At 43.9% G+C, this 27867-nt stretch overlaps 2 protein-coding genes and 1 pseudogene across 8 annotated transcripts; 1 reads left to right on the top strand and 2 right to left on the bottom strand.

The window, feature by feature from the left end:
• The window catches only part of LOC119339557, a 9548-nt pseudogene extending 2349 nt beyond the window's left edge, over positions 1-7199 (bottom strand).
• Positions 7200-7920: 721 nt separating this feature from the next.
• LOC119335189 (putative F-box/FBD/LRR-repeat protein At5g56810) lies at positions 7921-12089 on the top strand. Of its 4 annotated transcripts, none has more exons than XM_037607356.1 (7): positions 7921-8269; positions 8378-8479; positions 8598-8702; positions 9195-10070; positions 10165-10326; positions 10431-10718; positions 11543-12089. In XM_037607356.1, the coding sequence occupies exons 1-7, from the start codon at positions 8264-8266 to the stop codon at positions 11753-11755; spliced, it is 1752 nt and encodes a 583-aa protein (XP_037463253.1). In that variant the 5' UTR covers positions 7921-8263; the 3' UTR covers positions 11756-12089. The 4 variants fall into 4 exon arrangements, with proteins under 4 accessions (XP_037463253.1, XP_037463254.1, XP_037463252.1 ...); XM_037607357.1 differs by having other exon boundaries at positions 8362-8479; XM_037607355.1 differs by lacking the exon at positions 7921-8269 and having other exon boundaries at positions 8285-8479.
• A 555-nt stretch (positions 12090-12644) lies between these two features.
• LOC119335188 (receptor like protein kinase S.2-like) lies at positions 12645-20425 on the bottom strand. Of its 4 annotated transcripts, none has more exons than XM_037607350.1 (17): positions 20213-20425; positions 19856-19985; positions 19523-19778; positions 19213-19441; positions 18952-19102; positions 18423-18824; positions 18063-18318; positions 17719-17947; positions 17444-17594; positions 16950-17348; positions 15947-16054; positions 15615-15870; positions 15169-15397; positions 14912-15059; positions 14603-14800; positions 13343-13489; positions 12645-13277 (listed from the first exon to the last, which is right to left on the bottom strand). In XM_037607350.1, the coding sequence occupies exons 2-16, from the start codon at positions 19925-19927 to the stop codon at positions 13481-13483; spliced, it is 3093 nt and encodes a 1030-aa protein (XP_037463247.1). In that variant the 5' UTR covers positions 19928-19985; positions 20213-20425; the 3' UTR covers positions 12645-13277; positions 13343-13480. The 4 variants fall into 4 exon arrangements, with proteins under 4 accessions (XP_037463247.1, XP_037463249.1, XP_037463251.1 ...); XM_037607352.1 differs by having other exon boundaries at positions 12645-13262; XM_037607354.1 differs by having other exon boundaries at positions 12646-13262; positions 13343-13422.
• Between the last annotated feature and the right edge of the window lie 7442 nt (positions 20426-27867).

Genomic DNA, 27867 nt, shown 5'->3' with positions numbered 1-27867 from the left:
CGCCTCCCTCGCCTCCCTCCCTAACCCTCGGAGCCGCCAGAGACTTGGAGCCTCGGCGCCGCCCCACGTCCACCAGGAGAGGAGGCCCCACGTCCACTAGGAGAGGAGGCCCGCGACCTCCCCGCCTCCCCCAAGCTCGCCGTCTCCGCCCTCCGTCGTCTCCGCTCCGGCCACCACCTCATCGTGGTCAGGTAATCTTCATTGCCCTCCTCCCTCTGCCTCTCTTCTCCTCTCTTCCTCCTCTCCTCCCTCCCGACCATGCCCTCTTCTTCTCTCTTTTGCTAGGTTTAACATGTTTCTGGGCATGGATCTGGCCATGGATCTGGGCGATTCCGCGGCCTCCATGGCCGTGGAATCGCCGCCTCGTTCTCCTCGGGATGCTGTTGGGGATTTTTTGGTAGCATGGGGCGGGAGTTATTGAGGTGTTAGGGTTCCATGGAGATAGATCGGGACTTTTTTTGTTGTTGGATCATCTCCATGTGCAGTCATTTGCTGCAAGTTGATGAAAATTAATTTAGACACTTTAGAAGGGCATTAACTTGAAGAAAATGCGTCTTTCTGCGATGCCGATTGATTAGTGGGGAAGCCATGCGAGATTTAAGTTTGTTTGAGCATCTGTAACCATGGATGACAAACCTTTTTTCATTGTGCAATGTGAATGCAGGACCGGCGCCGGAGTCTGAGTTGAGCGCTTTCCGCGAAGGTTTCGGAGAGCCGGATTGCCTGTCTGGGTGTTCTTCAAGGTCGAGCTCAGGTGAGAGCTTTAAAATGAATGAATTTATGCAGTTGCTGTGCATGTCCAACTGCACTTGGGTGAATTCAGTAATGCTATGAGCACAGCTTCGATCATGATTACTGCTATTTTTAAGGGACAATACATCATAGGTCTCAACTAGCTTGTTCCGATGGATGCAAAGGATCATGTTGTGCTGCATAATGTGATTGGGTAGCGCCAGGGATAGTTTTGCAATAATGCTATGCATTTATCGTATGTCCTGAATCATTTTACCGGCACTTCAGCCCCTTGATCTGTTCCACTAGGTCAAATTTTTTAAGCAGGTGACGGTACATCATACAGGCCGTCTTGATGTGAATATAAGAGATAGTACTTACTAGTCTTAGTACGAATGATATGAGTCTGTTGAGAAAGTTAGCATTGGTGTGCGGTTGATTTGGGGTGGCGAGCTTGCATCCTGAGAGAGCAAAGAGTGATTTGAGAGAGATGTAGAGAGAGCACGGGAGGGATGTAGAGTCCAGCTCATCCAATCAGGCCGGTCCGCTCTTCAGCAAGGCGGCTCCTTCAGTCCGCAGCACACCACGCTCAAGCCTCCACCACCTCGACTCCTCAAGGAGTAAGCTTTGTTTTTTGATTATACAGAAGATGCAAGATTCTTCTGCTGCCATGTAAGTAGCGCTTACAGTTACAGTAGACAAGGAGCTTGGCTTTGGATTATAGACTAGCTAAAAAATATTTCAAACAAATTATTCACTCAGCAGCATCTCAAGTGAGCCATGCACAGCCATGAAAATAGCTTGATTGCTACTGTTTTAAATAGTTAGTCAAATGAATTGCTTGCTTGCTACTGTTTTTAGCTACTGTTTTTATTCAAAAATTATTGGAGTTTATATCATATATATTGTTGGCATGTATTTCATATGTTCTCTAGCATTAAGGCTTCTTTTATGTAATTCTTTGTGGTATTAAGATGGAAACCTGGGATACTATTTCTGTTAGGTACCCCGAGAGGCCCTTGAGTTTGCCGAAATGTCGATTAACTTCCGTTCCGGCAAATTCGGGCACTCCATATGTCCTATTTTCAGCAAAAGGTCATGCTGAAATTTTCCGTGAATTTTAGCATGACTTTGCTAAAAATAGGACATATGGTGTACTTGCGACTAATGCATGTTTTATGATCTGTTGTAAGGGTACTAATTGGTCTCTTCTGCTGCTTATCAGAGATGGCGGGAAGCAGCCACCGCCGATCTGCGACACCGCAGTACGAGTTGGATGCTTCCGAGTTCTTCACTATCATACTTGAGGCTTCAGTTGGATCCATGACGCTGGTATATAAAACGAGAGATCTCCGCTTCACCCATCTCATTATGATATCTGTTGTTTGCTACATCACTCATTTTCCCAAACTGCAGAGGCTGCCTGACAGTTTTATGAACATGCTGATGGGTGAAGGTCCGCCAAATAATGTGAAGCTGCGACAGGCCGGTAGCGGGTTTCGCAGGCAGTGGGATGTGCAGTTGGCGATCAAGAAGGGCCACATGTACTTGTCTCGTGGGTGGGAGAAGTTCTACCGTGCCTACGACCTGCAGCTGGGGTACTTCCTTGTCTTCAGGTACGACGACGACGCCAACATGCTCATCGTGAAGGTGTACAACAAGACTATGTGTCGCATGCGATACGCTGCCGATGATGATGCCGGTACGTTCTGCCTCTTCTTATTCCTCTACATTTGGCTTTGTCTCACATCGATTGTTAACGGTCATTGTTGCATTTTGGACAGGTAGGAGCAGCAGCAGCGATACTGGCTACAGCCAAAGCAGCAGCGACTATGGCTGTAGCGAAAGCAGCAGCGATTCTGGCTGTAGCGAAAGCAGCAGCGATTCTGGCACCAGCATAGACAACAAGAAGGATGATCCGGACTGGAGTGCGGGAGAAGAGGAGCAGAGTGAGGATGAGGAGCTGCATCATGACGATGGGCATCAGGCTGAGGATGACCTAGCGCTGGTGGTGGCTGACCAAGGGCAAGAGATGGTGGTGGCTGACCATGGACAAGAGATGGAGGTGGCTGAGGATGACCTAGCGATGGTCGTGCCTGAAGGTGGCCTCGCGATGGTGGTGGTGCCTGACAATGACCACGCACCGGTGGTGGCGCCGGCGATCCCACAGCTGGGCGACATGACCACGCCAATTGTGGTAGAAGACTACATCCCACTACCTCCACTGCCTCCACCACCTCGCCGCTCTAGGCGCATCAGGGAGATGAAGGAGAAGAAGGAGAAGAACTGCCTACTTTGTCAGGTATGTCAGATCTCCTATAGGTTAGCTATCCAAAATGATATATATATATACTTAGTTACCTATGTTATCTCTAATATGCTTAGTTTCCTATAGGTTAGCTTCATTTTACCTAAGTTGGCTCTAATATACTAACTTAGAGCTTATATGCTTAGTTTCCTATAGGTTAGCTCCAAAATAACTTATGTTAGCACAAAATGATCAAGTTTACATAATAAGCTTATAGTCTTTTTCTTAATCTTCTTCTTTTCCAAAATGACATAGGTTAGCTTCATTTTACCTAAGTTGGCTCTAATATACTAACTTAGACCTTATATGCTTAGTTTTCTATAGGTTAGCTCCAAAATAACTTATGTTAGCACAAAATGATCAAGTTTACATAATAAGCTTATAGTCTTCTTCTTATTCTTCTTCTTTTCCAAAACTCTTCTTATTCTTCTTCTAGTGTTCTTCCTCTTCTAGTATTCTTCTAGTCTTCTTCTTTTTCTTCTTCTAACTTCTTGTTTATCATTTTGCAGATTTGATTTAATTGACGGAAGCTTGCGTGGATGGGGTGCTTCTTTTTCATTTGTGTTTTTATTTTGTATCAGTGTGAAACTTTTGTGAATTGATGGATAACGGTGTTGGATGAACAATGTGAAACTTTTGTAACGGCGGAACTATGTGTTGGCTATGTACGTATGTATATATGATGAAACTTGTGTGTTGAATATGATTGCTATATGGATGCTTGTTGTATATATATATGTGTTGAGTATCTCATATGTGAAATAGTGACCTGAGATTAAGAAGAAAAGAATTAAAAAAGTTGTTACTAATGGCACACTACAATGTGCTGCGCTGTAAGTATAGCAGATAATAGTGGCGCACTGTGGGCAGTACTAATGGCGCACTGCCTGGTGCGCCATTAGAATACCATATTCTAATGACGCACATGTGGTGCGCCATTAGAAAAAAATTCTAATGGCGTGATGCCAGTGGCGCACCAGCCATGCGCCATTAGATGGCAAAACTGGTGCGCCACTAGCATGCCTTTTCCTAGTAGTGCAAAGACTCCAAACGTCATGGAGGTGATCAATGAAATCAGGAGCGACATCGAGCAATGGCGTCTCGCCGGAGATAAATGCTTAGCACCCCTGTTCGGGGATCTAACGTGAGATACAGACCCTTAGTGCTGAGAAATCAGAAGGTGATCCTCTGTTTCTCAAAGTTGACTTGTCAAAACCCTTGTCATTTCGACAATTTTTTGTTGTAATCTCCCTCTGCTAAATCAATGAAAAGACAGTGGTTAAGCTGGATCTTTCAAAAACAAAAGAGCGAGTGCGCACCTCGCAAGATCATACTTTGCTGCTACCATGATGATGGAGGTATAGCAGTTGACCGACGGTTGCTCAATCCTGTCAAACACCTTTCCGAGTACTTGTAGAATCCACACTTGGAGTACATGTCAACCAAAGACAGACAATCACACCATTGCATCCGTGCCCAAACCGAAGGACTGTTCCATGCACAGACTTGCCAACTCCAAGCCGCCCAGTGCCTGCACACGCATTCATAACGGTTGGCAGCATGAAGTGGTTGAGCACCATGAAATTGCTTTTGTTTCTGAACTCGGCGAAAACTTGGATGACCTCACACCCAAGCGCATTTTGTGCGTACACAAACAGCATCGAGCCCCATGTCACCACATTCCTTGCCGGAGCAGCCACACCATCAAACACTGTACAGGCACCCTCCACATTTCCGGCCTTACCATACATGTCAACAAGCACGGTGGTAACGACGGCGTCAGACAAATAGCCCTCGGCTTCAGCACGGGCATGTACTTTCCGCCCCAGTCAAGGTGTGCGCACGCGCTGGCGTCCGTCGAGAAGGTGAAGGCATTCGGTGGCACGCCGCTGTGAGGCATGTTACAGAGGAGGGAAACAGCCAGGCGGTGTCGACTGGCGCTTGAGTACCCGGACATGAGGGCTGTCTAGGAGACGACATCCTACTCGGGATCAGAATCTGTACCCGGACATGAGGGCTGTATAGCGGCGTGACTAAAACGCAGAGTATCCTTGAGAAATGGAATTGATTTTTTCAAGTGATCACAATCTGTAACCCGGTTCATAGTCGTGGTGAATGAAAACTGAGAGTGGTTGAAGGCCTAATTACCAAAGCTTGGAGCATGCCCACCACTAATACCTTTTAATAATGCCATAAAAGAATGTAGAATTTGGCATTAACTAGAACTTCAGCCTACAATCCCACACAAGAAAATGATTCAGAAGGACTATTGAATAGTCAATACAAACTGAATTGTATTTGCAAGTTCCTCTAAATCTGGAAAGGCCAAGTGAAATAGCCAACATCAATATTTAGCTTTTCTGGTCATGCGCCTATGCTTGGAGCTGGGGACGGAGAACACCGGGAAGCTGCAAGGGCTAGTGGGTGCGGCTTCGGACGAACGAGGAGCTGAGCACACAACCCGCCGGACGATGGAGCGGCGTCAGAGGCGTGGTGAGAGCATCTCCAGCCGTTGGCCCCCCCAGGAGGCATAAAAATCGCCCTCTGGGGGCGAGCCGGCGATACAATAGGCGCTGGGGGCGGTTGGGCATCCAGCCGTCGCCCTCAGGTCGCCCCCAGGCGCCGATGTTGGCCCAGTTTTCGGCCCACTTTCGGAGAATAAAGGGCACATATAAGCGAGAATAGGCCCATATTCAGCGTGGTTCGTCGTGGCTTGGCATTCAATTAGCAACATAAAAAAAAATTATCACATAGTTCATCACATGAAATGAAATAGTTCACCAAAATAGTGCAACAACAAATAGTTCAATACAAATTATATAGTTCAACAAATAAAAACTCATATTTCATCGCACGTCGCGCCCGGCGTCGCCCTTGAGCCTCCATAGGTGCTCCACCAGATCCTGCTGCAGTGATGATGGACCTGTGGGTCTCGGATCTCCTGACGCATGCTGAGGTAGGCAGTCTAGGTTACCGGTAGCTGGTGATCAACTTCGGGCTAGAGGACCCTGCCTATAGTATGGTTCAGTGTCAAACACCGGCTCTTCTTGCTCGCTCTCGATGATCATGTTGTGCAAGATGACACAGCAAGTCATGATCTTCCACATTTGATCTTTCGACTAGGTCTGAGTAGGGTACCGGACAACAGCAAATCGAGATTGGAGCACACCAAATGCCCGCTGGACATCCTCCCGGCAAGCCTCCTGCACCTTGGCAAAGTGGGACTTCTTGCCTCCTGGCACAACGTTTAAGATAGTGTTCACAAATGTAGACCATCTCGGATAGATGCCATCAGCTAGGTAGTACCCCTTGTTGTAGTGCCGCCCATTGACTTCGAAGTTCATCGGAGGAGAATGACCTTCAACAAGCTTGACAAAGACAGGGGAGCACTGCAGCACGTTGATGTCATTGTGAGTTCCTGGCATACCAAAGAAGGAGTGCCAAATCCAGAGGTCCTGTGTGGCCACCGCCTCAAGTACCACACTGCAACCGCCATTGGCGCCTTTGTACATCCCCTACCAAGCAAATGGGCAATTCTTCCATTTCCAATGCATGCAGTCGATGCTTCCAAGCATCCCAGGAAATCCTCTTGCTGCATTCTATGCTAGGATCCGAGCAGTGTCTTCCGCATTGGGTGTTCTCAAGTATTGCGGTCCAAACACTGCCACCACTGCCCGATAGAACTTGTAGAAACACTCAATGATGGTGGACTCGGCCATGCACCCATAGTCATCGAGTGAATCATCGGGAGCTCCGTACGCAAGCATCCTCATCGCTGTCGTGCACTTCTAGATTGAGGTGAATCCAAGTTTGCCGGTGCAATCCATCTTGCACTTGAAGTAGCTATCGAACTCCCGGATGAAATTCACAATCCTGAGGAGAGCTTTCGGCTCATCCGATAACGGTGCCGAAATGTTTTGTCATCGTGAAGTGGAGCATCGGCAAAGTAGTCGGAGTAGAGCATGCAGTAGCCTTTGAGACGATGCCGGTTCTTTGCTTTCATCCGTCTCGGCGCCGAGCCACCTCGTCGCGGCTTTTCATTGCTCGCCAGCAGCCGGGCAAGGGCGGCGAGCACCATGAGATGCTCATCTTCCTGGATGTCGGCCTCGGCTTCCTCCTCCAGCAGTGCAGCAAGCGCTTCCTTGTCGTCCGAGTCCATCCCCGAGGCAGGCAAATCGCCGAACACCTTGCGTCCGGTGGGCGTGTACCCGCTGCTAAACTGCCCCTCCGCGGCCGGAAACGGCGGCAAAAACGCCCAGCTGCTGGCGGAGGGGCTGCCTCGGCGAACCTCTGCTCTTTTTTCGGCGGGGAATGGCTATCTAGCAGAGAAGGGCGGCGGGCGGCGCCGGGATACAGCTATTGGCGGCCGAGGGCGCGGGGGGTGGGAGGCGAGTCGAGGAAGAAAAACTTGACTTTTCACCTGACGGTGTGGGCCAGCCGCGCTTTTCCCTTGCGCCGGAGCCCCCGGTCCCCCCCAGTGCGCCAGGTTCGGCCTGCGATCGCCGGGCCCAAAAACGGGCCGAACAGGCGATTTTTCGGCGTCCTGGGGACGCGACAAGGGCGTTTTTTGGCGTCGGCGTCGAAAAAGTGGTCTGGGGGGCCTGGGGGGGGGGGGCGGCTGGAGATGCTCCGACGCAGCAAGGTTGATCGCCAGAGGACGGAGCGGCACCGTAGAGGCGTGGCGAACTGGCGATGTAGGGACTTTGAGCGCCGGACGGACAAGCAGCGTCGTAGCAGTGGTTATGCAGCTACTTTGAGACCGACCAGTTTAGATGCGACTGAATAGAGTATGTATGCGGTATATCTAACATGCACGAGTGTCTATAATACAGACTTTGGTAAGTTGTAATATTGACCAGTTAATACAGACTGCAATTGCCGCCATCTGGAATCAGACATCCCATCGTATTGGCCTCGCTCCCCTATCGTACCCCCGTTTCGCCTCCCCGAACGAGGCGACCGGGGCGGCCCTCTCTGCCCCACCTCTCCGACCTCCGTGGCGCCCCCCCTCTTGCCGTTGCCGCCGGCTTGGGCAGGTGGGCTTGGCGGCGGTGTGGCTCGGCTGATTGCGCTTCGGCACGGCCTGGATGGCGCTTTGAGCGGGCAGTGGCCGGCGACACCCCGCAAGCCCAGATCTAAGCCCTTTTGAGCCTGATTTGGGTTAGGGCGGGCCGGTTAGGGTTGTGACGGGTCGTCTTATGCTGGTCCGGCGAGCACCTCGCGATGGGGGTATGTATGCAGTGATATGTCATGTAGATCCACGTTGTAATGGTTGTTTTTTAAGAGAAAAGGTCAACATTTTTTATTAGAATGTGTACTAGCTCCATTGCGTTGCAGAGCGTCATCCAGAAGAGAGAGCGGAGTGGAGCAGAGGGGATGCCCGGAGCCGGGGAAGACGAATCAGCTCCCCCTCCTCCTTCTCCACTAGTAGATCAGAAGGTAAGCTGCGGTATCATACCCTCCCCTCTCCTTCTCCGTAGGTGTTTCTGATAGATCGACAGATTGCTGATGCGGAGTCCTGTTTCGCCATTAACCCGTGGATCCTCCCTCTCTGCAGCAGCCCGTGGAACAGGCGGCGGCGGCGGCGGGAAGGCTGGGCAGGTTGGAGCACCACCACGGCGCCGCCGACGCGCTGTCCTTCCGGATGGAGGACCTTCCCGCGGTAACTTCCATTCCGTCAGTTCAGTTCAGTTCCTCTATTTCCCCCCTTCCATTACAGCAAGGGAAATACTCCCTCCGTCCGGAAATACTTGTCCTAGAAATGGATGTATCTAGACTTATTTTAGTATAGATACATCCATTTTATCCATTTCGAGGACAAGCATTTTCGGACAGAGGGAGTATCTTTGGTGTCTGAACCTCTGGGGCAAAAATATATTTGGTCTTCTGTTTGAGTTGTTGCCTGGGGCTTCCCTTCAGCTATTACCCACTTCATGATTATTGTTTTTTTAAGTGGGGGCTCGATGTTTTAGGTCATCTTGCTTAATTTGTTGTCAGGATGAATAGGAACAAATTTCTGAAAAAGATCATGAAGGACTGAGTGAAACTACAACTAAATTTTGCAGTTTGCATAAGATTTCTCTTTCAAAATATATGCACTTTCAGCTCATTGTGTCTACCACCGGCAGCTAGTTCAGCTCCTTTCTTGTTGCAGGAGGTTCAACCTGTTATAATGTCACTGCTGCCACGGAAAGAGGCCGTGAGGACAAGCATTGTTTCAAGGAGTTGGAGAATGCTCTGGACATTCCACTGTGATCTATATTTTGATGGTCCCACTCCCAATGATCTGGATTCTGACACCGATGACGAGTTCGCTGGTCAGGATACTACCAAAATGAAACGAGCAAAGTTCATTGAGACTGTAAATTCTGTTATTCAACAGCATAGTGGGATAGGAATCAATAAGTTCAGCGTCAGGTGCGGCATGCACAAAGAGTACACTGATCATCTTGACAGGTGGATTGGGTTTGTCACTTCATCTAAGGCAAAGATAATACATTTTAATCTGAAGAAAACTTATCAGCCATTCGAATTTCACCACTTCCCTCTCGAGGCCTTGGATTCACAAGGTTGCTTATTTGTGCAGTCCTTATTTCTCGCCGGTGTTTCTATAAAGCCAAACTCAGGAATATCCGGCTTCACAATACTCAGAAGGCTTGTTCTGGAATTTGTTAAGATATTAGGAGATTTTCCAGGCTTGCTAGCAAAATGTTCAGGACTTGAGGACTTAGAGATCATCGGGTGCTATGGTGTGGACAACTTAATAGTACCACACAAACTCGATAAACTTCAACATTTGCTGATTGCCGGAATGGACATCCAGATGGTTGAGTTTCATGCTACTGATCTTGCTCATTTTGAGTACAAAGGGCGAGTGATCCCTATAGTCCTTCATGGTTGCTCGAAACTAGAGAAGGCAACAATGAAGTTTAATGGCACTAAAGCACTAGCACATGCATTCACTGCAGTTCCAAGCATTTTGCCAGTGAAGACATTACATCTGCAAGCTTTCATATCAAAATATGCACAGGTTAGCTGGTCTTTCTTTTTTTTTGTTCACCTCATAGTTCTTCAAAGTTGGTGTTACTGTCAGCGTCATCTTATTTGTTTGGGTCATGTTTCAGTTGCAGAAGCTGCCAACAGGACAACAGGGAATGTTTTTGCAGTTGAGGCATATGACTTGTCAATTAATTGTCAACTCTAACGACCCAAATGGTGATAATGGAATTCTTCAACTGGCCAATTGTTTGAATGTTGCACCCGGACTGGAGACATTGCACTTGCATGTGAGTGCAATTTTATTTATTTAAAACGATTAATATATGGACCTTCAAGCCAAAAAAACTGTATTTTTATTAGTTTGACCAATGATTGCAAGCTTCCAATGCAGATGTTGTATGTGATATCCAGTGGTTACTCCAGCAGTGAGGTGGCGGGTATGCGCCGCCATGATCATCTCAAGACGGTCTTCATGAGCGGTTTTCGATGTTACAAGGCTCAGATTGAGCTGGCATGCTGTATCTTAAGAAATGCTTCTGTTCTTGAGCAGCTGATAATAGAACCAAGGATTACAGACAAAGTATGGGCGGGTGATTGTTCCGAGTGGAATACTGACCTTGGCGAAATCTTACCAGGGGTCTGTGAGTGGGCACAGGTCACCTCAGAGCGCTTCGGTAAGGTGATCACCGTCTTAGGTGCCTCTCATAACAGTGAGTAAACCAATCTTTTTCCCATCTTGTACTAATATTGAATAATCTTCGGTTGTTCAGTCTGCAATAGTTCAGTGTAGCTGGAGAAGTTTATTCGTTGATGTATAATGCTTCTGTAGTGGCTGTTTTGGTTACTATTCATGGCTTCACACCTTTATTAGAGAGAAAAACGAACAATTAATCTATGTGTGTCCACTGCATCCGTTCCTTGTTCTTCCTTTTTAATCATGTCTTGCTTCAACCTGTAAGAGGATTATTTGTCCTCGTGTGCTATTATTGGAGTTATGAAAGAACCCGAGTCTGAAAATTCAAACAAACTTGCATCTCTATATGTACAAAACTTATACCACAAAATCTATGTATCATTGCCAACTCTTGAAAGAAGTGAAGCTGTAGTGGGAGCTCATTAGTAGCAAAACTTATACCACAAAATCTATGTATCGTTGGCTTTCCCATCTGGGAGTCCAAACCCCAATATTTGGTCGAACTCTGGAAGCTAAAAATTCCTTTGAAGATCTGGATTGTAACATGGCAGGTTGTCGATGATAGAATAGAATCGTTACAAACCAGCAAATACTTCATAGACATTGGCCTACAGATTGCAATTTGTTTTGCTGTCCCATTGCTATCTTTGTCTGCTCTTTTTGTTCGGGAGGTATTGGGTTGGAGTTGGCTTAAATCTGAGCCGACTGGGAGCATTGATTATCTTTGGTTTGGGATTACAGTGGTTTGGTGGGCTCTTTGGAACATCGAATTGACTGACGTTATCTTTCATGTATTGATTTTCCTGCAGCAACGGAGGCTTCTTTGGCCCAGCAAGACGCAGGATCTCTTCTGCACCATCATTAGCGAGTGTCGTCATTGCCTGCAGATTTTAGTAGATCGGAGTGGGATGCTATTTCCCCTGGTGTTTGTTACCTTTTGCTGTAATGATGAAAAGCTGGGAAGAAGTAAATCTTTATTTTCGACAAAGGATGGATTTTATTACTCAAAAGGGAAGAAGTAAAGCTGTCACTAGGTTTTGCCTATCCGGGTGAAAAATGAAATACCTCTTGAAAGTGTATGCTAAGCTATCAAATCTTCAAGCCATAAAAAAGATCTGCATAAATTTTGCTACCTGCCATCTTAGCCTGGGAAAATGCCAACCAAAATCCTGGGTGGGTGGGCTGCACTGCTCGCCGGCGACGCCGTTTCTGCAAATGCCAAGGACAGCTGCTGCCGCTGTCATGAGGTACCAAAACCAAACCAGAGGATCTAAAATTAATTGTAAACCAATGCCTTTTTTGCCTGGCAACCAATGTTTGAAGAAATTTGAGGTTATATCAGAGGCCTTTCTTGTCCGTGTATGGTTCAATTTCTTCAGGTGCTACAGCCTACAAGTCCATTACGAACGAACCGATGTTCCCGGCTATTTAACTAAATATAGTCAGGAGCATTTTTATGCCAAAATAAAACTGTACTGATAGAACATGAGTAATGTTCCCCGCAAAAAAAAGAACATGAGTAATGAAAGCTCAAACTCTCTGCTCGTATACATTTGCCAGCTCTTGAAAGCTGAAGTAAAACGGTTCGGCATCGAGATGAATTTGTTGTTTGTTTGCGCGGTTCAGCAAAGAATTAGAGCAGAGGCAAGAATCAAAAGAATCTCGATAACTCCAACTCAGAAGAGGTTGAATTAAACAGAGTTTTGTTCATATAATCACCAGCATTCTATTGATGCAACAAAGCTTGTTCAGTACAGAGGACACGGAACAGCTCCTGTGCCTTACTGACGCACACAAGGCCAGCATCATGTATCGCAGACTGAGCAATATATCATGGGTAAAAGAAAACAAACTCAGAGTTTGAGCCTTCCAATTTGACGGCATGGAGTTGCACAATGATGAGTTCAGCTTGTTAACCAAAGAATATCTTTCGCAAAAAGTACAGCATATGCCAGATCGCCCAGGCTTAACATGTTCAGTGTTACAGACGTTCTCAAAAGATTAGCGAGCAGCGACAGCCCGTCCAAGAATAAAATCTGCCATGATCACGCACAACAACACCTGCACCCACACGACGGCGACGACGACCCAGGTTCAGTTCTGATGGGCTAGAACATCTAGGTGACGTAGCAGATGGGGGTTTTGATTCGGTGCAGCGATTACTTCTAGCTAAATAAAATGTTTGTTACTTACATACTATGCATATACCAAAGTCCAAAGGTATTGGATTAACTGGTATTATGTACAACACCGGCAACAGATTTCTTGTTCCCCTGTCTACTGATTTCTTGTTCCAACTCTCATCCTAATTAACAGGTGCTGATAATTGAGTTACACCAGCTCCCAAAGATTTTGATGCCTTTCATCCTTTTGTGGCAACCATGTCCGTAGGTAGTACTGCATATGCCTCCAGGAACTAGCAAATTTCAGATATGTGATATGCACCAGCTAGAACAAATTGATAGCTTGGATAGCGGCTGTCAAACATAAGCGCCAATTGCAATGTAGCATGAACGGAGATCCAAAGCCCTGTGGAACGAATAACTAAATGCAATTTAAATTAGGTTTTCATCTCTCTGTTACATTATAGAATTGTTAAAGTGGCATACCAGCAAGACGGTAGAAGCAGAGGATATGTGACGACCTCCTTCGCGGAGCTAAACCTCCGGCTGGATGTCATGGCTTATAACTGGAATGGACCAGACTGCTGGTTAAGTGTTGCTTGATTTATACAGCTCTCTGGTTGTCTAAAGGTGCTGCTTTCAACAAAATGCAAGTTTGACCAGTAATTTATTCTCTACGAGATTTATACATTTCAACACAATTATATTTAAACGTATATAATGTAAATATTTTACAAAATATCAGTAAAAAAACGTTTTATGAGATATCGGTGGCCAACGTTTTGAGTGCAAAATGACAACTTTTTGAGAGCCATTTTAAGATATTGGTGGTCAATAGTTGAGGGGCAACACATGAGTCAGTTGATGCAGACTGAAGGTAGACATGCCAGTTGTTAGTTTCAGTTCACAAAATATTTTATGTGCAGTTATCGTACTGAAAAGATTCTTACGTATTCCTGGTCATAAAAGGTGAATACCAAAAAATCACTTTAAACATGTCCGGTAATTAGTTATAGCCAATTACATTAATCTTTATGATATGAATGAGACACGTATTACCATGCAAAAAAAAAATTAGTTATAGCCAAACTTCCTATCTTTTCATTCAAAAGGTAAGATGCAAACTAGGAAGTGCAACTTATTGAGCACACCCTAGTTACACTAGACTCAAGAAATTTCGATTCAAAAGTAATCAAGTTAAGTGTCATGCAAGGTATACACATAGCTTAGTCCTAGAAACTAGGTTATTACTTGCAGTAAAAAAAAGTATTTGGAGGCTAGTTATAGCATTAGTCACTTTCTAGGGTACAATTACTAAAAGCTCATGTTTGTACCTTCTATTGGTAGGAAAGAGGGGAACTAAATAAATTATGGGAAAACTTTGTTTTTGCCACTCTAGTTTTTGCCAACTTTGCTTATGCCACTCTAGAATTTGACATTTCACTTTTGCCACTCTTAGCTTTTGACAATATATCACTTTTGCCATTCCGTGGCAAAAACAAAAGTTTTAGAGTGGCAATTGTGATACATGTCAAAAGCTAAGAGTGGCAAAAGTGAAATGAAAAATTATCGTTTTTGCCACGAAATGGCATTTGTGATGTATTGTCAAAAGCTAAGAGTGGCAAATGTGAGATGTCAAATTCTAGAGTGGCATAAGCAAAGTTGGCAAAACCTAGAGTGGCAAAAACGAAGTTTTCCCATAAATTATATGCCCTTATGTTGTCATACGTTGGCTACAAGTGTTACCTCATTGCTAATGTACCAATTCATACTTTCCAAGCCTTGAAGCATATCGATAATTTTCTTCATTGTAGGCCTTTTGGTCCGGTCATGATTCACGCAGATTAGGCCTATCTGGATGCATCTTTTTATTTGTTGGCAATCTTTTTCGATTGATCTATACCCTGGTTTATTTTGCAGCACATTTCTCCATTTTTTAAGTTCCTGTGAAATTGAACACATATAGCGAATATATTACTATACAATGGTAAAATGTGGCATGGTCTTGTGAGAAGGGGCCTCTCCATCTTGAAATGTCAAACCGATTTCTCTTACGGGCTCGATGAAGGTCTTGGAAGATGTTCTAATATCATCTGGGTACCCCTTGTGACCCGTTATTACCTCCAAAATTATTACACCCAAACTGAATATGTCTGACATAGGTGTGATTATACCTTGAAGAAATTCTCGTGGCATGTAACCTCTGCATCATAACATGGTTTGGTTAATATGAAGTGTTAAGATTAGGGTAAGAAAACCACATTCCATTGATTACTAAAAAGCAATGAATCATTAAGAGGAGGTTTGCTTACAGTGTTCCACAAGTACGTGCAGTATGAATAGATTGGCTTTGATCAAACAGTCTTGACAGACCAAAGTCTGTAATTTTTGGTAACATATTTTTATCAAGCAATATGTTCGCGGGTTTTAGGTCCAAATGAAGAATGGGATCTTTAAATTGCTCATGAAGGTATTGTAGACCAGAGGAAATCCCCTCAATTATTTTGTAGCGTGTGTGCCAATGAAGTCTAGAAGATGCATCTGCGTTTTAAAGAAGATAAGAACATTATACCAATGTTGCCTTCAAATCTTTCATAAGATTTTATCCAGAAGGACTTCAAAATTTTATTGTTGGTTGTCTTTTATCTTTCATAAGAACACGATTTTTGGGGACTATGATTAGACTATGAAAACTGATATCTCAAGGAAAGATTAGAAGTAGAGAAACAAACATTTTGTTCACATATAAACATCATACCTGAAATGTAGTTCTCAAGACTTCCATTAGGCAGACATTCTAAACAGAGCAAAGTTTGAGTGTCCTCAGCAAAAATGTATTCTCCTTCATGAAACATATGTAGTTTTCGCGTTTCATAGCAGTAGCCTACAAGTTGCACTATATTTGGGTGCTTCAGTTCCATAAGGAGTTTAAGCTCGTTCTCGAATTCTTCTTGTGAGCTCGTTGGTTGCACAAACTTCTTCACTGCAACCATTTCCCCACTTGGTTGTATTCCCTGTTTAAAGTCTCTTATTATTACTATAGATGTGGTTTATAGTTGTGGAAATGAAACATATATGATTTAACCTTACCTTATATACCACAGAAAAGCCACCTCTACCAATTATTCGATCATCAGAGAAATTGTTTGTGATGTCTTTCAAATACTGTAATGACATATGGTGTGGAATGCATCCCGTCTGCATAAAGAGCTCCTTGGTTATTGAGGGGTGGCATTTTATACAATTTTTATTAGCACTTTTAGGTTAAATTCAATATCTCCATTCACAAAGAATATATGGCTGATGATTTTTTTTTCTGAAAACATGCGCACTACTTGCCTAAAATTATCCATGCGCTCCATGCTCGCACCCGAGGTAAAATAAGAAAATAGACACTTATTACTCAGTTTTATTTCAACTTAATGGGGTGATAGCGGTAATGGAAAACAAGCCAAACTTGTGTTCGGTTGATTGCATATAATCAGGTTCTGTTTGTTGGGCGCCATATTAGCAAACTGGATTGTAAAAGCAGGGCAATGTGAAAAACACAGGATTAGAATATCTGCCCTTTCGGATGCTACATGATTTGAGTTTGTTTGACTGCATCACACGAAAAAGGACGATTTTTTCCAAGGGTTCGGAGTGGATGCTAGATTTCCTATGGAATGTAATACAAATGATTCCTTAGGAAAAATTCCTATAGGATTCAATCCTACAAATCAAAGGACCAACTTATGAAAAATTCATAAGCATTCTAGTCCTCCAAATCCTACGAAAATCCTTTGAATCAAAGAGGCCCTCAATGTGTTTTGCCTAATTGATGGTAAATTTCTGCAGATCACAGGGCTCAGTCGGCCTCTGGGCCAACAAAAGCAGGGAGGGCCCTTCACCACTAGAATCAACATGGTAAGGTCTTCTGAATGTTCATCTACTATGACTATCATGAACTAGTAATAGTACCCTATGAAGTTCTAAACAATTCAGAATGTAATAAATTAGTACAAAGTAAGATATTAATTATAAGCTGCACTGGTCTCCATAGAAGCATACTGTCAATACAGGATTTCAGTTTGGATATTGATAGATTATGTACCTGGAGACTTGGGTCTTCTGACTTACGTCCATGAGTAGTACTAGTGGGGCCTGACTGAGAATCAAGCTTAAGCCGATTAGATTTATACCCTGTAACTGATCCATTTTGGGCCAAGTTGTGGGACATATATAGCCTGATATGTTTTGGAAAGTACGGGACAGGGCCCAAGTTAGTCAAGAGACCACGCCTATGATCATGAGGTAGTAACATTATTGTCTTAACCCTAGCTTCTAGTTCCCCCAGTTTATGGACAATGTCTTCTATACAGGGCCTTTTCTCTCGGTCATCGTCCACACATCTTAATGCAATCTCAACACATGCACTCACTCGTAGGATGTCTATTTCGTATGGTGAATATCCTGGCATTGCATGCAACCTTTTCGTCCAATTGTCACTAACCTGCATACAAATTGTAACATGAAGTCCCCTAGAATGATAGTACAAAAGTTGCATGCAAAAATAAATAAAATGACATATAACGAGTTTATTCTTACATGTTGAATAAACTCTTTGGGAGACATTTCGAAACAACGAGAGTAGCCCATATTTCCGGCCATCAGCTTTATAATTATGGCACCCAAACTGAACACATCAAACTTGTTTGATATAAAGCCAGTGTCAACATATTCCGGTGGCATGTACCCGCTGCATGATATCATAAGCATCACAAATATTAAATATTTATACAGTTAGTGCACTGAGAACAAGGACATTTTTGTTTAAAAGATTTACAAGAATTAATGTTTCACAATATGATCCATCAACTTACTGTGTTTCTTTGAAGATCTTTGTTTGATGCATTTTTGTCAAATCAATAAGTCTCCACAAACCAAAACCTATAATTTTAGGTGTCTTGCCATTAACCAGAAAAATGTTAGCAGGTGTCAAGTCTAGATGGAGAATAGGTTTTTGCTGTGCACTGAGAAGGTGATTTAAGCCCTCACAAGTCCCTTTAATAATTTTGTAAAGTGTGGACCAGTCAAGTCCGCAAGGTTCATCTGCAAATAAGTAAAAAGGCAAGAATATGAGGAAAGTTGGCATATGCCTGGGCATCCATTTATCTTTGGCCTCAAACGTGCATATAGAGCCAATTGTCGGTCATAATGATTTTACCTGCAATGTGTTTATCAAGGCTTCCACTTTGTGTATATTCAAAGCAGAGAACTCGCTCTGTTTTCACTGAGGAAACACGTTCAGCATTGTGCTCAACATTTGTAAGGCAAGTTTCGTAGCAGTAGCCAATTAACCGACCAACATTTTTGTGATGGATCTCGGTAAGGATATGCATTTCATTCTCAAATTGTTTGTCATCAAGTCCCTCCAGGGAATGAAGCTTCTTCACAACAATCTCTTCCCCATTATACAATGCCTGTTAAAACCGCAATTTAGCATGATCAGGGTAGATTACACCCAACAGTGATATTGTTAATTTGCCAACTAGAGACATGAAATATAATAATTGGTCATGCATACCCTGTAAACATCTCCATACCCATCACTTCCAATTTTCTGATCATCTGAAAAACCGTTTGTAATAGCTTCAATCAAACTGAATTTAAAATCCAGGATGCGCTTATATTGGGCCAAGTTATGGGCCATACATAGCCTGGAAATTTTTGGAAACTCCATGCCAGGGCCTTGATTACTCAAAAGAATCTGCATAGGATTAGGAGCTAGTAATCTTATTCTCTTAATCTCAGCTTCTAGTTCGTCCAGTTCATGGACAATATCCTCTATGCAGGGCCTCTTTTCATGGTTGGTCTCCACACATCTTAATGCGGTCTCAATACATGTAATCACTGTTAGAATGTCTACTTCGTGTGATGAATAGTAACCCGGCATTGCCTGCCACCTCTTCATCCAGTTTACACTTACCTACATGTGAAATTGGAATATAAGCTATCCTAGAAAAGCAGCAGATGCATGCAAAATAAATAAACTTTCAATGTGTAAAGACCCATATGTATTCATGGTATAGATAAATATTGATTTTTTTTCTTACAAACTCAATAAAATCTTTGGGAGACATTTCAGAATAGCGGAAGTAGCCCATATTTCCAGCCACTGTTTTTATAATTATGATGCCCAAACTGAACACGTCAAACTTGTTTGATACCAAGCCACTATCTCTGTATTCTGGCGGCATGTACCATCTGCATGATGTCATAGGCATAATAGATACAGTCAGTTTAATACAATGAAAAAAAATCTATTTAAAGCAATATTAGAATAAATCACTGGCTTAAAACATGCACTAGCTTACTCTGCGCCTCTGAGTATCTCTGTTTTGTGCGTTTCTGTCAAAGAAACAAGTGCGGACAAACCAAGACCTGAAATTTTGGGCGTCATGCTCTCATCCAGCAATATGTTAGAAGGCTTTAAATCCAGATGGAAAATGGGCTTTTCCTGCTTGGTGTGAAGGTGATTTAACCCCTCGCACGTCCCTTTAATGATTTTGTAACATATGGGCCAATCAAGTTCACAAGATTCATCTGCAATATGAAGGAAACAACGGTCATATTTCTTAGACATGTGAAACTACCGAACCATCTATACCTGCAATATGTTTGTACCTGCAATATGTCTATCAAGGCTCTTGCCTTGCACATATTCGAAGCAGAGAACTCTATCGCTTATGCTGACAAAATCAAGTTCCCCCTCAGAATTCATGTATTTACTCCGAGATTCGTGGCCGTAGCCAATTAAGCCTAAAACATTTTTGTGAGAGACACCGACAAGGTCACGGTATCGACTGTGAAACTGCTTATCATCAATTTTTTGTAATTTATGAAGCTTCTTCACAGCAATATCTTTCCCATCAAGCACCCCCTGTAAAAATTACATGTAAGCATACACGACCGAGCTTGTATGGAGCGTGCTATTATTAATTTGAGAGCTAATCATACCCTGTAAACATCTTCATATCCCTCTGAAAAGTTGTTTGTAATAGCTTCAAGCAACTGGAGTTTAAAGTCCATGCTGCTGTTTTCTCCCACCCAGGCTTATCCGAGACGAGCGATGATGGCCTTCTTCTCCCTGACACAAGAGATAATCTTGCAGCGTATATAAGACAAGGGATTATGCTTAATTAACATTCGCTATTAGTACGTAGCCATGCTTCCCCTCCATTGTTAGGGTCATAGCTACCGGATACAGTGGAATGGGCTTCGAATCCCGATCTAGATTAGGGTTGGCACCCAATTCGTGGATCTGTGAGGATTCGTCGATTTTGGAAAAAAAAAAAAAGCCTAGCGGCAACTAACCAGATTTCCGGTGTATCCCCGAAGCTCTGCCCTCCGTAGTCCGTACTGCCACGCTTCCGTGTGGTCGCTGTCGTGCGCTCCTGCTGACGGAAGGTGAGCGGCAACAAGGAAAGAGTCTTCCTCGTCAACAGGATCCTGGTCTGCCCGCTGGAGTAAGGCTAAGCAGTATTAGAGAGGCGGCTTAAGATTGGACAAGAGTCGCGGTTAGGTAGTGGTACTAGGGTTGTTGGTCGTCGTCCATATCGTGGCCAGCTCCAGCCTAATCAGCCTTTAAGCCGGCCATGTGTTGGTAAAGGTGCTCTATGTGTGAAAATGGGCGTCCTTTCCTCCATCAAAGGCGCATGTGACACCCACATCTCTTATAACTTTAGTTGTGCTATAATAGAAAACTGACCATCTGTCGGCCACTTTCTACTCCGGTGACTGTGCTAAGCTAATCTTTGCATCGTTTTATATCGTTGCAGAGCTGTGTCTAAGTTAGAAAACTGTTTCACGTCCGACCAAAGCCAGTCCAGCCCATAGGAAACTATACGACACCGGCCAACGAAGCCAATCAAGAAAAAATAGCTAGAATTAATCCAGACCAAACGAAACGTTATGTTTTTTCAACTCAACCTAATCCAAACCGTTTCTCAATTTCTGGATTGAACCCACAGCCTCAACCCATGGACAAAGCCCTAGCCAATTCACGATCAGGCCCAATTTGACATAATTATTTCTGAAGTAATCTGGGCAATCCACGAAAACTCACAGGAGTGCATGTCCTCACCTGGTCACGGGTATGATCTCCTACACCGTCCAACACCATCAAGATCTGACACACCGAGAGCTTGTGGGACATAGTACCCTGTTGTAATGCATCTGTTGGTCCACCAAGGGCTGTAACGTCGTCAGGTTGCTAGAGGACTTCACGACCAACTCCGTCATGCATGTGGCCCCGGCCAAGTCATAGCTGAGAGTGTAGTTATGTACTTCCACAATATCGAAATACAATTCTAGAAATATATTCATGTATATTTAAATAACTCCTTACACACATGTTCAAAATATCAGTCGTGTATTAGAATATTCATCAAATATTTGTAAATTGTCCATGTTGTACTTAAAAATATGTTCATCATCATATATATATATATAATGTTCACCGTGTATTGAAAAAGGTTCATCGTGTATTATATTTTTTCATTTTTTTTCCAAAAATACACATCATGTTTTAAAAAGTATTAGTTGCATTAAAAACTTATTCATTAAGCAATTAAAAAATATGTATTAAATATGATCATTTAATGAAAGATGACGAATCTTTTTTCATCATGATACGATTTTCTAGAAAAGTGTCCCCGTATTTTGGAAACATGATAATAATGATGTAAAAACAAAAGTGTTCGCATATTTAAAAAATGATGTATATTTGTTTAATTAGGATGATTTATTTGTAATCATGGTGCCATTTTCTAAAAACACGCTTAAAATTTTACTAGAAAAGTGTCAGTCGCTTCGATCCATATTAATTGAAGCACAGTTAGTACAATTTTGAAGGTGTGCTAAGAGCAACTCTAGCAGATATTGCAAAACCTCGCTGACCCGCACAATTTTGGCGCATATAGCGCTTCTGCAATTTTTTTTTGGCCCGAATAGAAACACTATATCCAGACAGGCCCATAAGAAATGTAGGAGCGGTCCACATACTTTCCCCTCCGCCGTTATATCTACCGAAATTAATAGTTAAGGAGTACTCCTTGCGGAGATCACTCCAACTTCCTCAGGTTGCGACAAGTGCCGCGCTGCATGTGCGCCACTTGTTGCAACCTGGGAGTTTTCCTTTTTCGTAGATCCTTTTATTCAAAATGTTTTATCTCTTAAACCGTGCGTCCAAATCTCAAACCGCTTTCGCCGTTGGATTCCTCGCGTCGAGATCTTCAAAACTAAATCCCATGTTGATAGGTTTTGACGAACTTTTTTTTCACGAAAAAACCGGACGAAAAAAACCGACCGGAAACACGGATTTTTTTCCTTTCCGAAAGAGGCACGCCTGTGCCTCTGACGAAATCACAACCGTGCCTCTCGCGGAAGAAAAACCATGCCTCTCGCGAAAGAAAAAAACAGAAAGCGCGTTTTTTCCCTTTTCGAAAGATGCACGCCCGTGCCTCTCGCGAAAGCACAACACTGCCTCTTGCGGGAAGCAAAACCGTGCCTCTCGTGAAAGAAAAAAAATAGAAAACATGTTTTTTTTTCCGTTTCCGAGGAGGCACGGCCGTGACTCTCGCGAAAGCACAACCATGCCTCTCGTGGAAGCAAAATCGTGCCTCTCGCGAAAGGAAAAAAAATAGAAAACACGTTTTTTTTCGTTTCCAAGAGGCACGGCCGTGCCTCTCGCGAAAGCACATCCGTGCCTCTCGCAAAAACAAAACCGTGACTCTCGCAAAAATAAATGCGTTTTTTTGCGCAAAATATATATATATATATATATTTAATTTTTTTGGTCAAAAAGCTAGGGAAGACTGGTGGAAAACCAAAATATAAAAAAACCGTTTAAAAAGCAGAAAACGCGTGCGGAAAAATAAAAAAACAAAATCCGGAGGGAGCACCCAGAGCGCGACACGTGGCGAATGGCTGAGAGCGCGCCAAGTGACGCTGATCGTTGCGAGGCTCCCGAAGGAGTGCTCCTTAATTAGTTGCTCCCTATATCTACGGGATCGGATGCATTTTAGGGTTACCTTCCCGCATATCCTCCACCGCTATAAAAGTGTTCGTATTTTCAAAAAGTTCACAAATTTGAATTTCTTTTATGTTTCCAAAAAAATTAAAATTTGGAAATAATGTTTGCTTTCTAATTTTTTTTTAAATTTGAACCGTTCATGTTTTCATGAAATTTCCAAATTTTAAGAAATATTCATGTCTTGAAAAATGCGCAGATTTTAAAAATAATATGTTTTCAAAATATGATCACATTTTTTAAAAGAACTTTCGTGTGTGGTTCGATATAGTGCCTTTTTTTTGAATGTTGGCAGGAGAGCTGCCAAATTCATTGATCAGAAAGAGGTATTACAAGTAACACCCCCAAGGAGGAATGCACCGCATAAGACGAGTGCTAAAAAAGAAGAAATGAAAAGGGGTTGCTCAGTTTATCAAGGAAAACCGAGCAAAAACCTAAACAACGCCTGATAAGACTAGGCCTAAAGCACCACAACACATACAACACGTCAGAAGGCCAACACCCCACAACACACCCGGTCCGGCACTCGAGCGCTTTCGCCGCTACCAAAGTGCACACCGTAAACCGTTGTATCAATCCGGGCTGCCACTAGCATATCCGCAAAACTCAACGACATCAAAGAGGAACGCTATGTCCGATAGAGCAAACATATGCCGCTTCGATCCCGCGAACTTGGCTGACATAACTCGCCTAACGCACTCTGCATGTGGAGGGTGCTACTGCTGCTCTCATGGAGATGCTACACGAGCCGTCGCCAACCACCTACACGAGCACCGAGTCCCTCTGACTGAGTCTATCTTCAAGACGATGTCCTCAAGAGGAGACACGACACCGAGCAAAGCCGATAGTATCGCCATCGTCCGACCCGGGAGACCGGATCTAGAGTTTCCCCTGAAGAATGTCAGGCAAGGGAAGGGAGGGACTGCACAATCGATGCCTCCAACAAGGGGACGACGCCCATAGGCGCCGCCATCGATTGCTCCGGCCACAACCGGAGTGCGGCTTTCACCGGCAGCCACACCCACCCAAACCTGTGGCCCAGCTAGCTCTTCCTGCATACCAAATCCAAGGCGCACAAGCACAGTTCACATCTCGGCCGCGCCCAGGAGGTCGCCGGCCAGCTACCCCGACAGATCTGGAGGCGTCTCGAGCCGCGCCCCTAAGGTCGCAGGCTAGCCTCCCCGGTAGATCCGCACCTGGGAAGCCCCCAACGCGCCGAGAAGCAAGCCAGTCGGCAGCCCCGCAACAGGCCCGGCCCCTGACTCCCTCTCGCCCGCCTCGTGCCAGCGCACGCACGCGCCGCGCAGCTCCGCACCGCGCCCGCGCACGCGCAGCTCAGCGGCTCGCCAGCTCTCGCGCAGCACCGTGCCGACGACGCCACCTCCGTCCTCCGCCTCAGCGCCCCCCCGACGACCGCGTCGCCCACCCGCCGCCCAGGTCCGACCGCGCCAAGCCGAGCCCAGCACCTCCTAAGGCGAGCCGCCCCCGCGCCGCTCGAGGCCCTTGCGAAGATGGAGCTAGCCCCGCCGCCGCCGCCGCCGTGCGGGCTTTGCCCGACGGCGCCCTCCGGCGGCGGCGAGGAGGTGAGAGCGAGGAGAGGGGGTGGTGGCGGCGGCGATCTAGGGTTTCTCCCGGGCCGCTGCAGGGAGTGGCACGGGAGCGGGGGTGCCTTGCCTTCGATATAGTGCCTTGTCCTCGGTTTTCTCTACAGTACCCAAACCCCTGCCTGGTGCAGTGGGCCAGCCCACCAGGTCCTTGCGTTTTGCATGCATCCCCTCCGTCGGAATCAGTTGGCCCGCCTTCGGGCGCGTCCCATTAACAAGTACTATGTTTTTCTTTTTTCATATATTCGTCTCACTAAATCATGCCTCAAAAAATTTCACTAATTCATATATTTTTATATAATTAAAAAAATGTTTTATTTAATAAAAATGTACATATGCTTTTTTCATGTGTTATTGAAAAATATGTGCATGTTTTAAAAATCAAAACATGTACTTTTACGAAAGTGATTTCATGTATTTCTAAAAGCGTTCATGTATCTAAAAAAGGTATTCACATATTTAAAAAAAATAGTTTTTTGAAATAATTTCATTTTTAAATGTTGTACTTTAAATAGTGTTATTTTATAAAATGTTCATTCAATCTACAAAATTATATTTATATTAGAAATTCATGAAATTGAAAAATCATTTGGACATTAAAAAATGTCCATGCCACAACGGCTCATCTTTTAGCCAATCGTAACACTGTTAAGGATTTTGCACTCGTTCATTAAACTGATCAAGCACCTTTCACAAATGATATTTTATAGGTTGAGCCTTGAGAAATCTAACGCAAGCGGAGCAGTCTGATGGTTGTAAATAACAATCGTGGTAACTTACATGTAGGATAGAGGATCATAAATCAGAACTGATATAAGTTAACAACAAATAAGAAATCAGATGAATTAAAGATGAGATTGAGAGGAAAAAGATGTGTGATGTTTTAGACATTACAACTCGACGGCTTACCACAACCACATTAGGCCTATTGAATCACAATCAATGGTAACATGTTGGGTTGTTGGTCCATCACGCACGATTTACATAGCCCATGAACTCGAGAATTAAGTGAACACATTTGGTCATCTACTTGGTTGGTCCTTATCACATGTTATTTAATTATTGCCCTCACGAACCGGTGTCTCTATATCCACCCCTAACTTGATGACGACATAACTGAACTGTGTGTCGCATGTCCTCTTTTTTCTTATTTGGCCCACCATTTCATTAGAGAAGTAAAATGTTATCATCTATTTATACTGAACTTTTTTACTTCATAGTTATCTTCCCATCAAATGTATTTTCATTTTGATTATGAATATTTTGATATATTAGATTACTACTTTTTTTTTAGAAATACTCTCTTACTTCCGGTTTACTGGGCTCATCTTACAAATCACATCAACCAAGGAAGACCTACTTAAGTACTAGATAACACATTAACGCTACATGCGTGATCCACACTCTCTTATGCATTGGCTGATTCTACATTGAGAACCAAATCTTGATAGGATTTAATATGGATATAGCTATATTTGTCTATTTCCAACAATAAGCCTTATAAATAGGATATTTCTAAAAAAAATTAGATGGGCATTCTAAAATGGAAAAAAGAGAGTAACCAGAAGCTTTGAGCATTAAAAAAACTCATTTATATTATTATAAAGGAATTTATACATTTCTATTATTACCATTACAAATACATATGCAATGTTATATAAATGTGTCTTTTTGCCAAAAAAAAATTGGGGGCTTTTAAGAAAGTATTTGTTTTAGAATTGATTTCGTCATATATTTAAGAAAGTCAATATTTTTACAATTTTAAACAAATAAACTTATGCCCTTGATGATTATATTGTGGTTGTATGTACCTTTTTTTGTATTCCTAAATATATAGAGAATTTGGTAGAGTGCTTTAAAGTGTATGGATCAATTAACTTGGTAGATATTGTCATGGCCAAGACTAACAAGTTTACATGTGACTAACCCAGCCCACACACACAAATATTTACATGTGACTAAATAGACAATTCTAGAGTGTACCAAGTGTTTTGCAAACTATCTCCACAAAAAGTAGTGTGACTTGTCTAAATAGTGTACCCATTCCAAAAATAGAGAAAATTATTCGGGGACTTTTTTTATTTCTTGGTCCATTTTGTTCACAACATGTTTATTTCTTCCTCAAGGAACCCCTAGGAAATGACTTTGCTCTTGGGGCTCCACTACCGCCACATTCTCTTATCTGACTTAACCCTGCTATCTCGGCTTGGTTCTGTTGCTACATTCTCTAGTAAACATGTTACTAATATGTATGGCGTGATATGACATGTATATCCACATTGTAATGGTTATTTTTAAGAGAAAAATTGAACAATTTTTAGAGTGTGTACTAGTACTACACTCTTTTTCTGCACTCGGGCGAAAAAAGGGAAAGGATTAGAATCGGCAGACCGGTCTTGAACTAGCATCGGTCGCTTGTGTTAGCGCCATAGTCTAGTGGACCAACATTGTCTCTCTCCCTCATCCATTCCTTTCCGTCTCTATCTTACTTCCGAAGAGCACCACCCTAACTCTCACTCCCCTCACCAGTGCAGCTCTCCCCAGGCCGCACACACCGTGCATCTTGGGAACTCCCCTACTCCATTCGACGAGTAATATAGGTGGTAACATCACACATATCTAGATAAAATAGATGATGTGGTGTAACGCCCCGGATTCGTTGCGTCAGGTGTCTGCCAGTTATTCGTCGTCTTTGCCATGTCATTTGCTTGCGTGTTGCACTTTGCCATGTCATCATATGCATTTCATATCATGTCATCATGTGCATTTCATTTTGCATACGTGTTCGTCTCATGCATCCGAGCCTTTTCCCCGTTGTCCGTTTTGCAATCCGGCACTCCTATGTTCCCCGGCGTCCCCTTTTGTCTTCTGTTGTGAGCGGGTATTAAACTTTCTCGGAATGGGCCGAGGTTTGTCAAGTGGCCTTGGTATAGCGCCGGTAGACCGCCTGTCAAGTTTCGTGCCATTTGGAGGTCGTTTGATACTCCAACGGTTAACCGGGTAACCGCAAAGCCCTCTTTTGTTTGCAGCCCAACACCCCTTCCAAAGTGGCCCAAAACCCATCTAAGTCTCTTCCATGCTCTTGGTCGTTCGATCACGATCGCGTGGCCGAAAACCGCTCCTCATTTGGACTCTCCTAGCTCCCTCTACCTATAAAGCTAGCCCCTCCACCGAAATTCGCGGTCAAATCCTACCCTAACCCTAGCTTCTTCCTCCTCCAGCCGCCGGACGCGTCCGCACCACGCCGGACACGTCCGCCCCACTCGCCCCGACGAATCCCGCGCCGACACGTGGCAATCCCCGCCGCCTCCGCCGTCCAGCCAGCGCGGCCCTCG

Source organism: Triticum dicoccoides, chromosome 7B (assembly GCF_002162155.2).
Source record: "Triticum dicoccoides isolate Atlit2015 ecotype Zavitan chromosome 7B, WEW_v2.0, whole genome shotgun sequence".
Taxonomy (NCBI): Eukaryota; Viridiplantae; Streptophyta; class Magnoliopsida; order Poales; family Poaceae; genus Triticum; species Triticum dicoccoides.
The sequence above is the reverse complement of the archived record's forward strand: the minus strand, read 5'-3'. Positions and strand labels throughout refer to the sequence as shown.

What these genes read in the sequence shown, in the direction of transcription:
- LOC119335189 (XM_037607355.1), top strand. Translation starts at nt 8,351, where the DNA reads ATGTGTACTAGCTCCATTGCGTTGCAGAGCGTCATCCAGAAGAGAGAG. An exon ending in TCATATCAAAATATGCACAG is followed by an intron (nt 10,071 to 10,164) that starts GTTAGCTGGTCT and finishes GTCATGTTTCAG; the next exon opens with TTGCAGAAGCTGCCAACAGG. An exon ending in CCTCAGAGCGCTTCGGTAAG is followed by an intron (nt 10,719 to 11,542) that starts GTGATCACCGTC and finishes ATTTTCCTGCAG; the next exon opens with CAACGGAGGCTTCTTTGGCC.
- LOC119335188 (XM_037607350.1), bottom strand. Translation starts at nt 19,927, where the DNA reads ATGGACTTTAAACTCCAGTTGCTTGAAGCTATTACAAACAACTTTTCA. An exon ending in GGTATGGAGATGTTTACAGG is followed by an intron (nt 18,319 to 18,422) that starts GTATGCATGACC and finishes CGGTTTTAACAG; the next exon opens with GCATTGTATAATGGGGAAGA. An exon ending in GCTTTTCTGTGGTATATAAG is followed by an intron (nt 15,871 to 15,946) that starts GTAAGGTTAAAT and finishes GACTTTAAACAG; the next exon opens with GGAATACAACCAAGTGGGGA.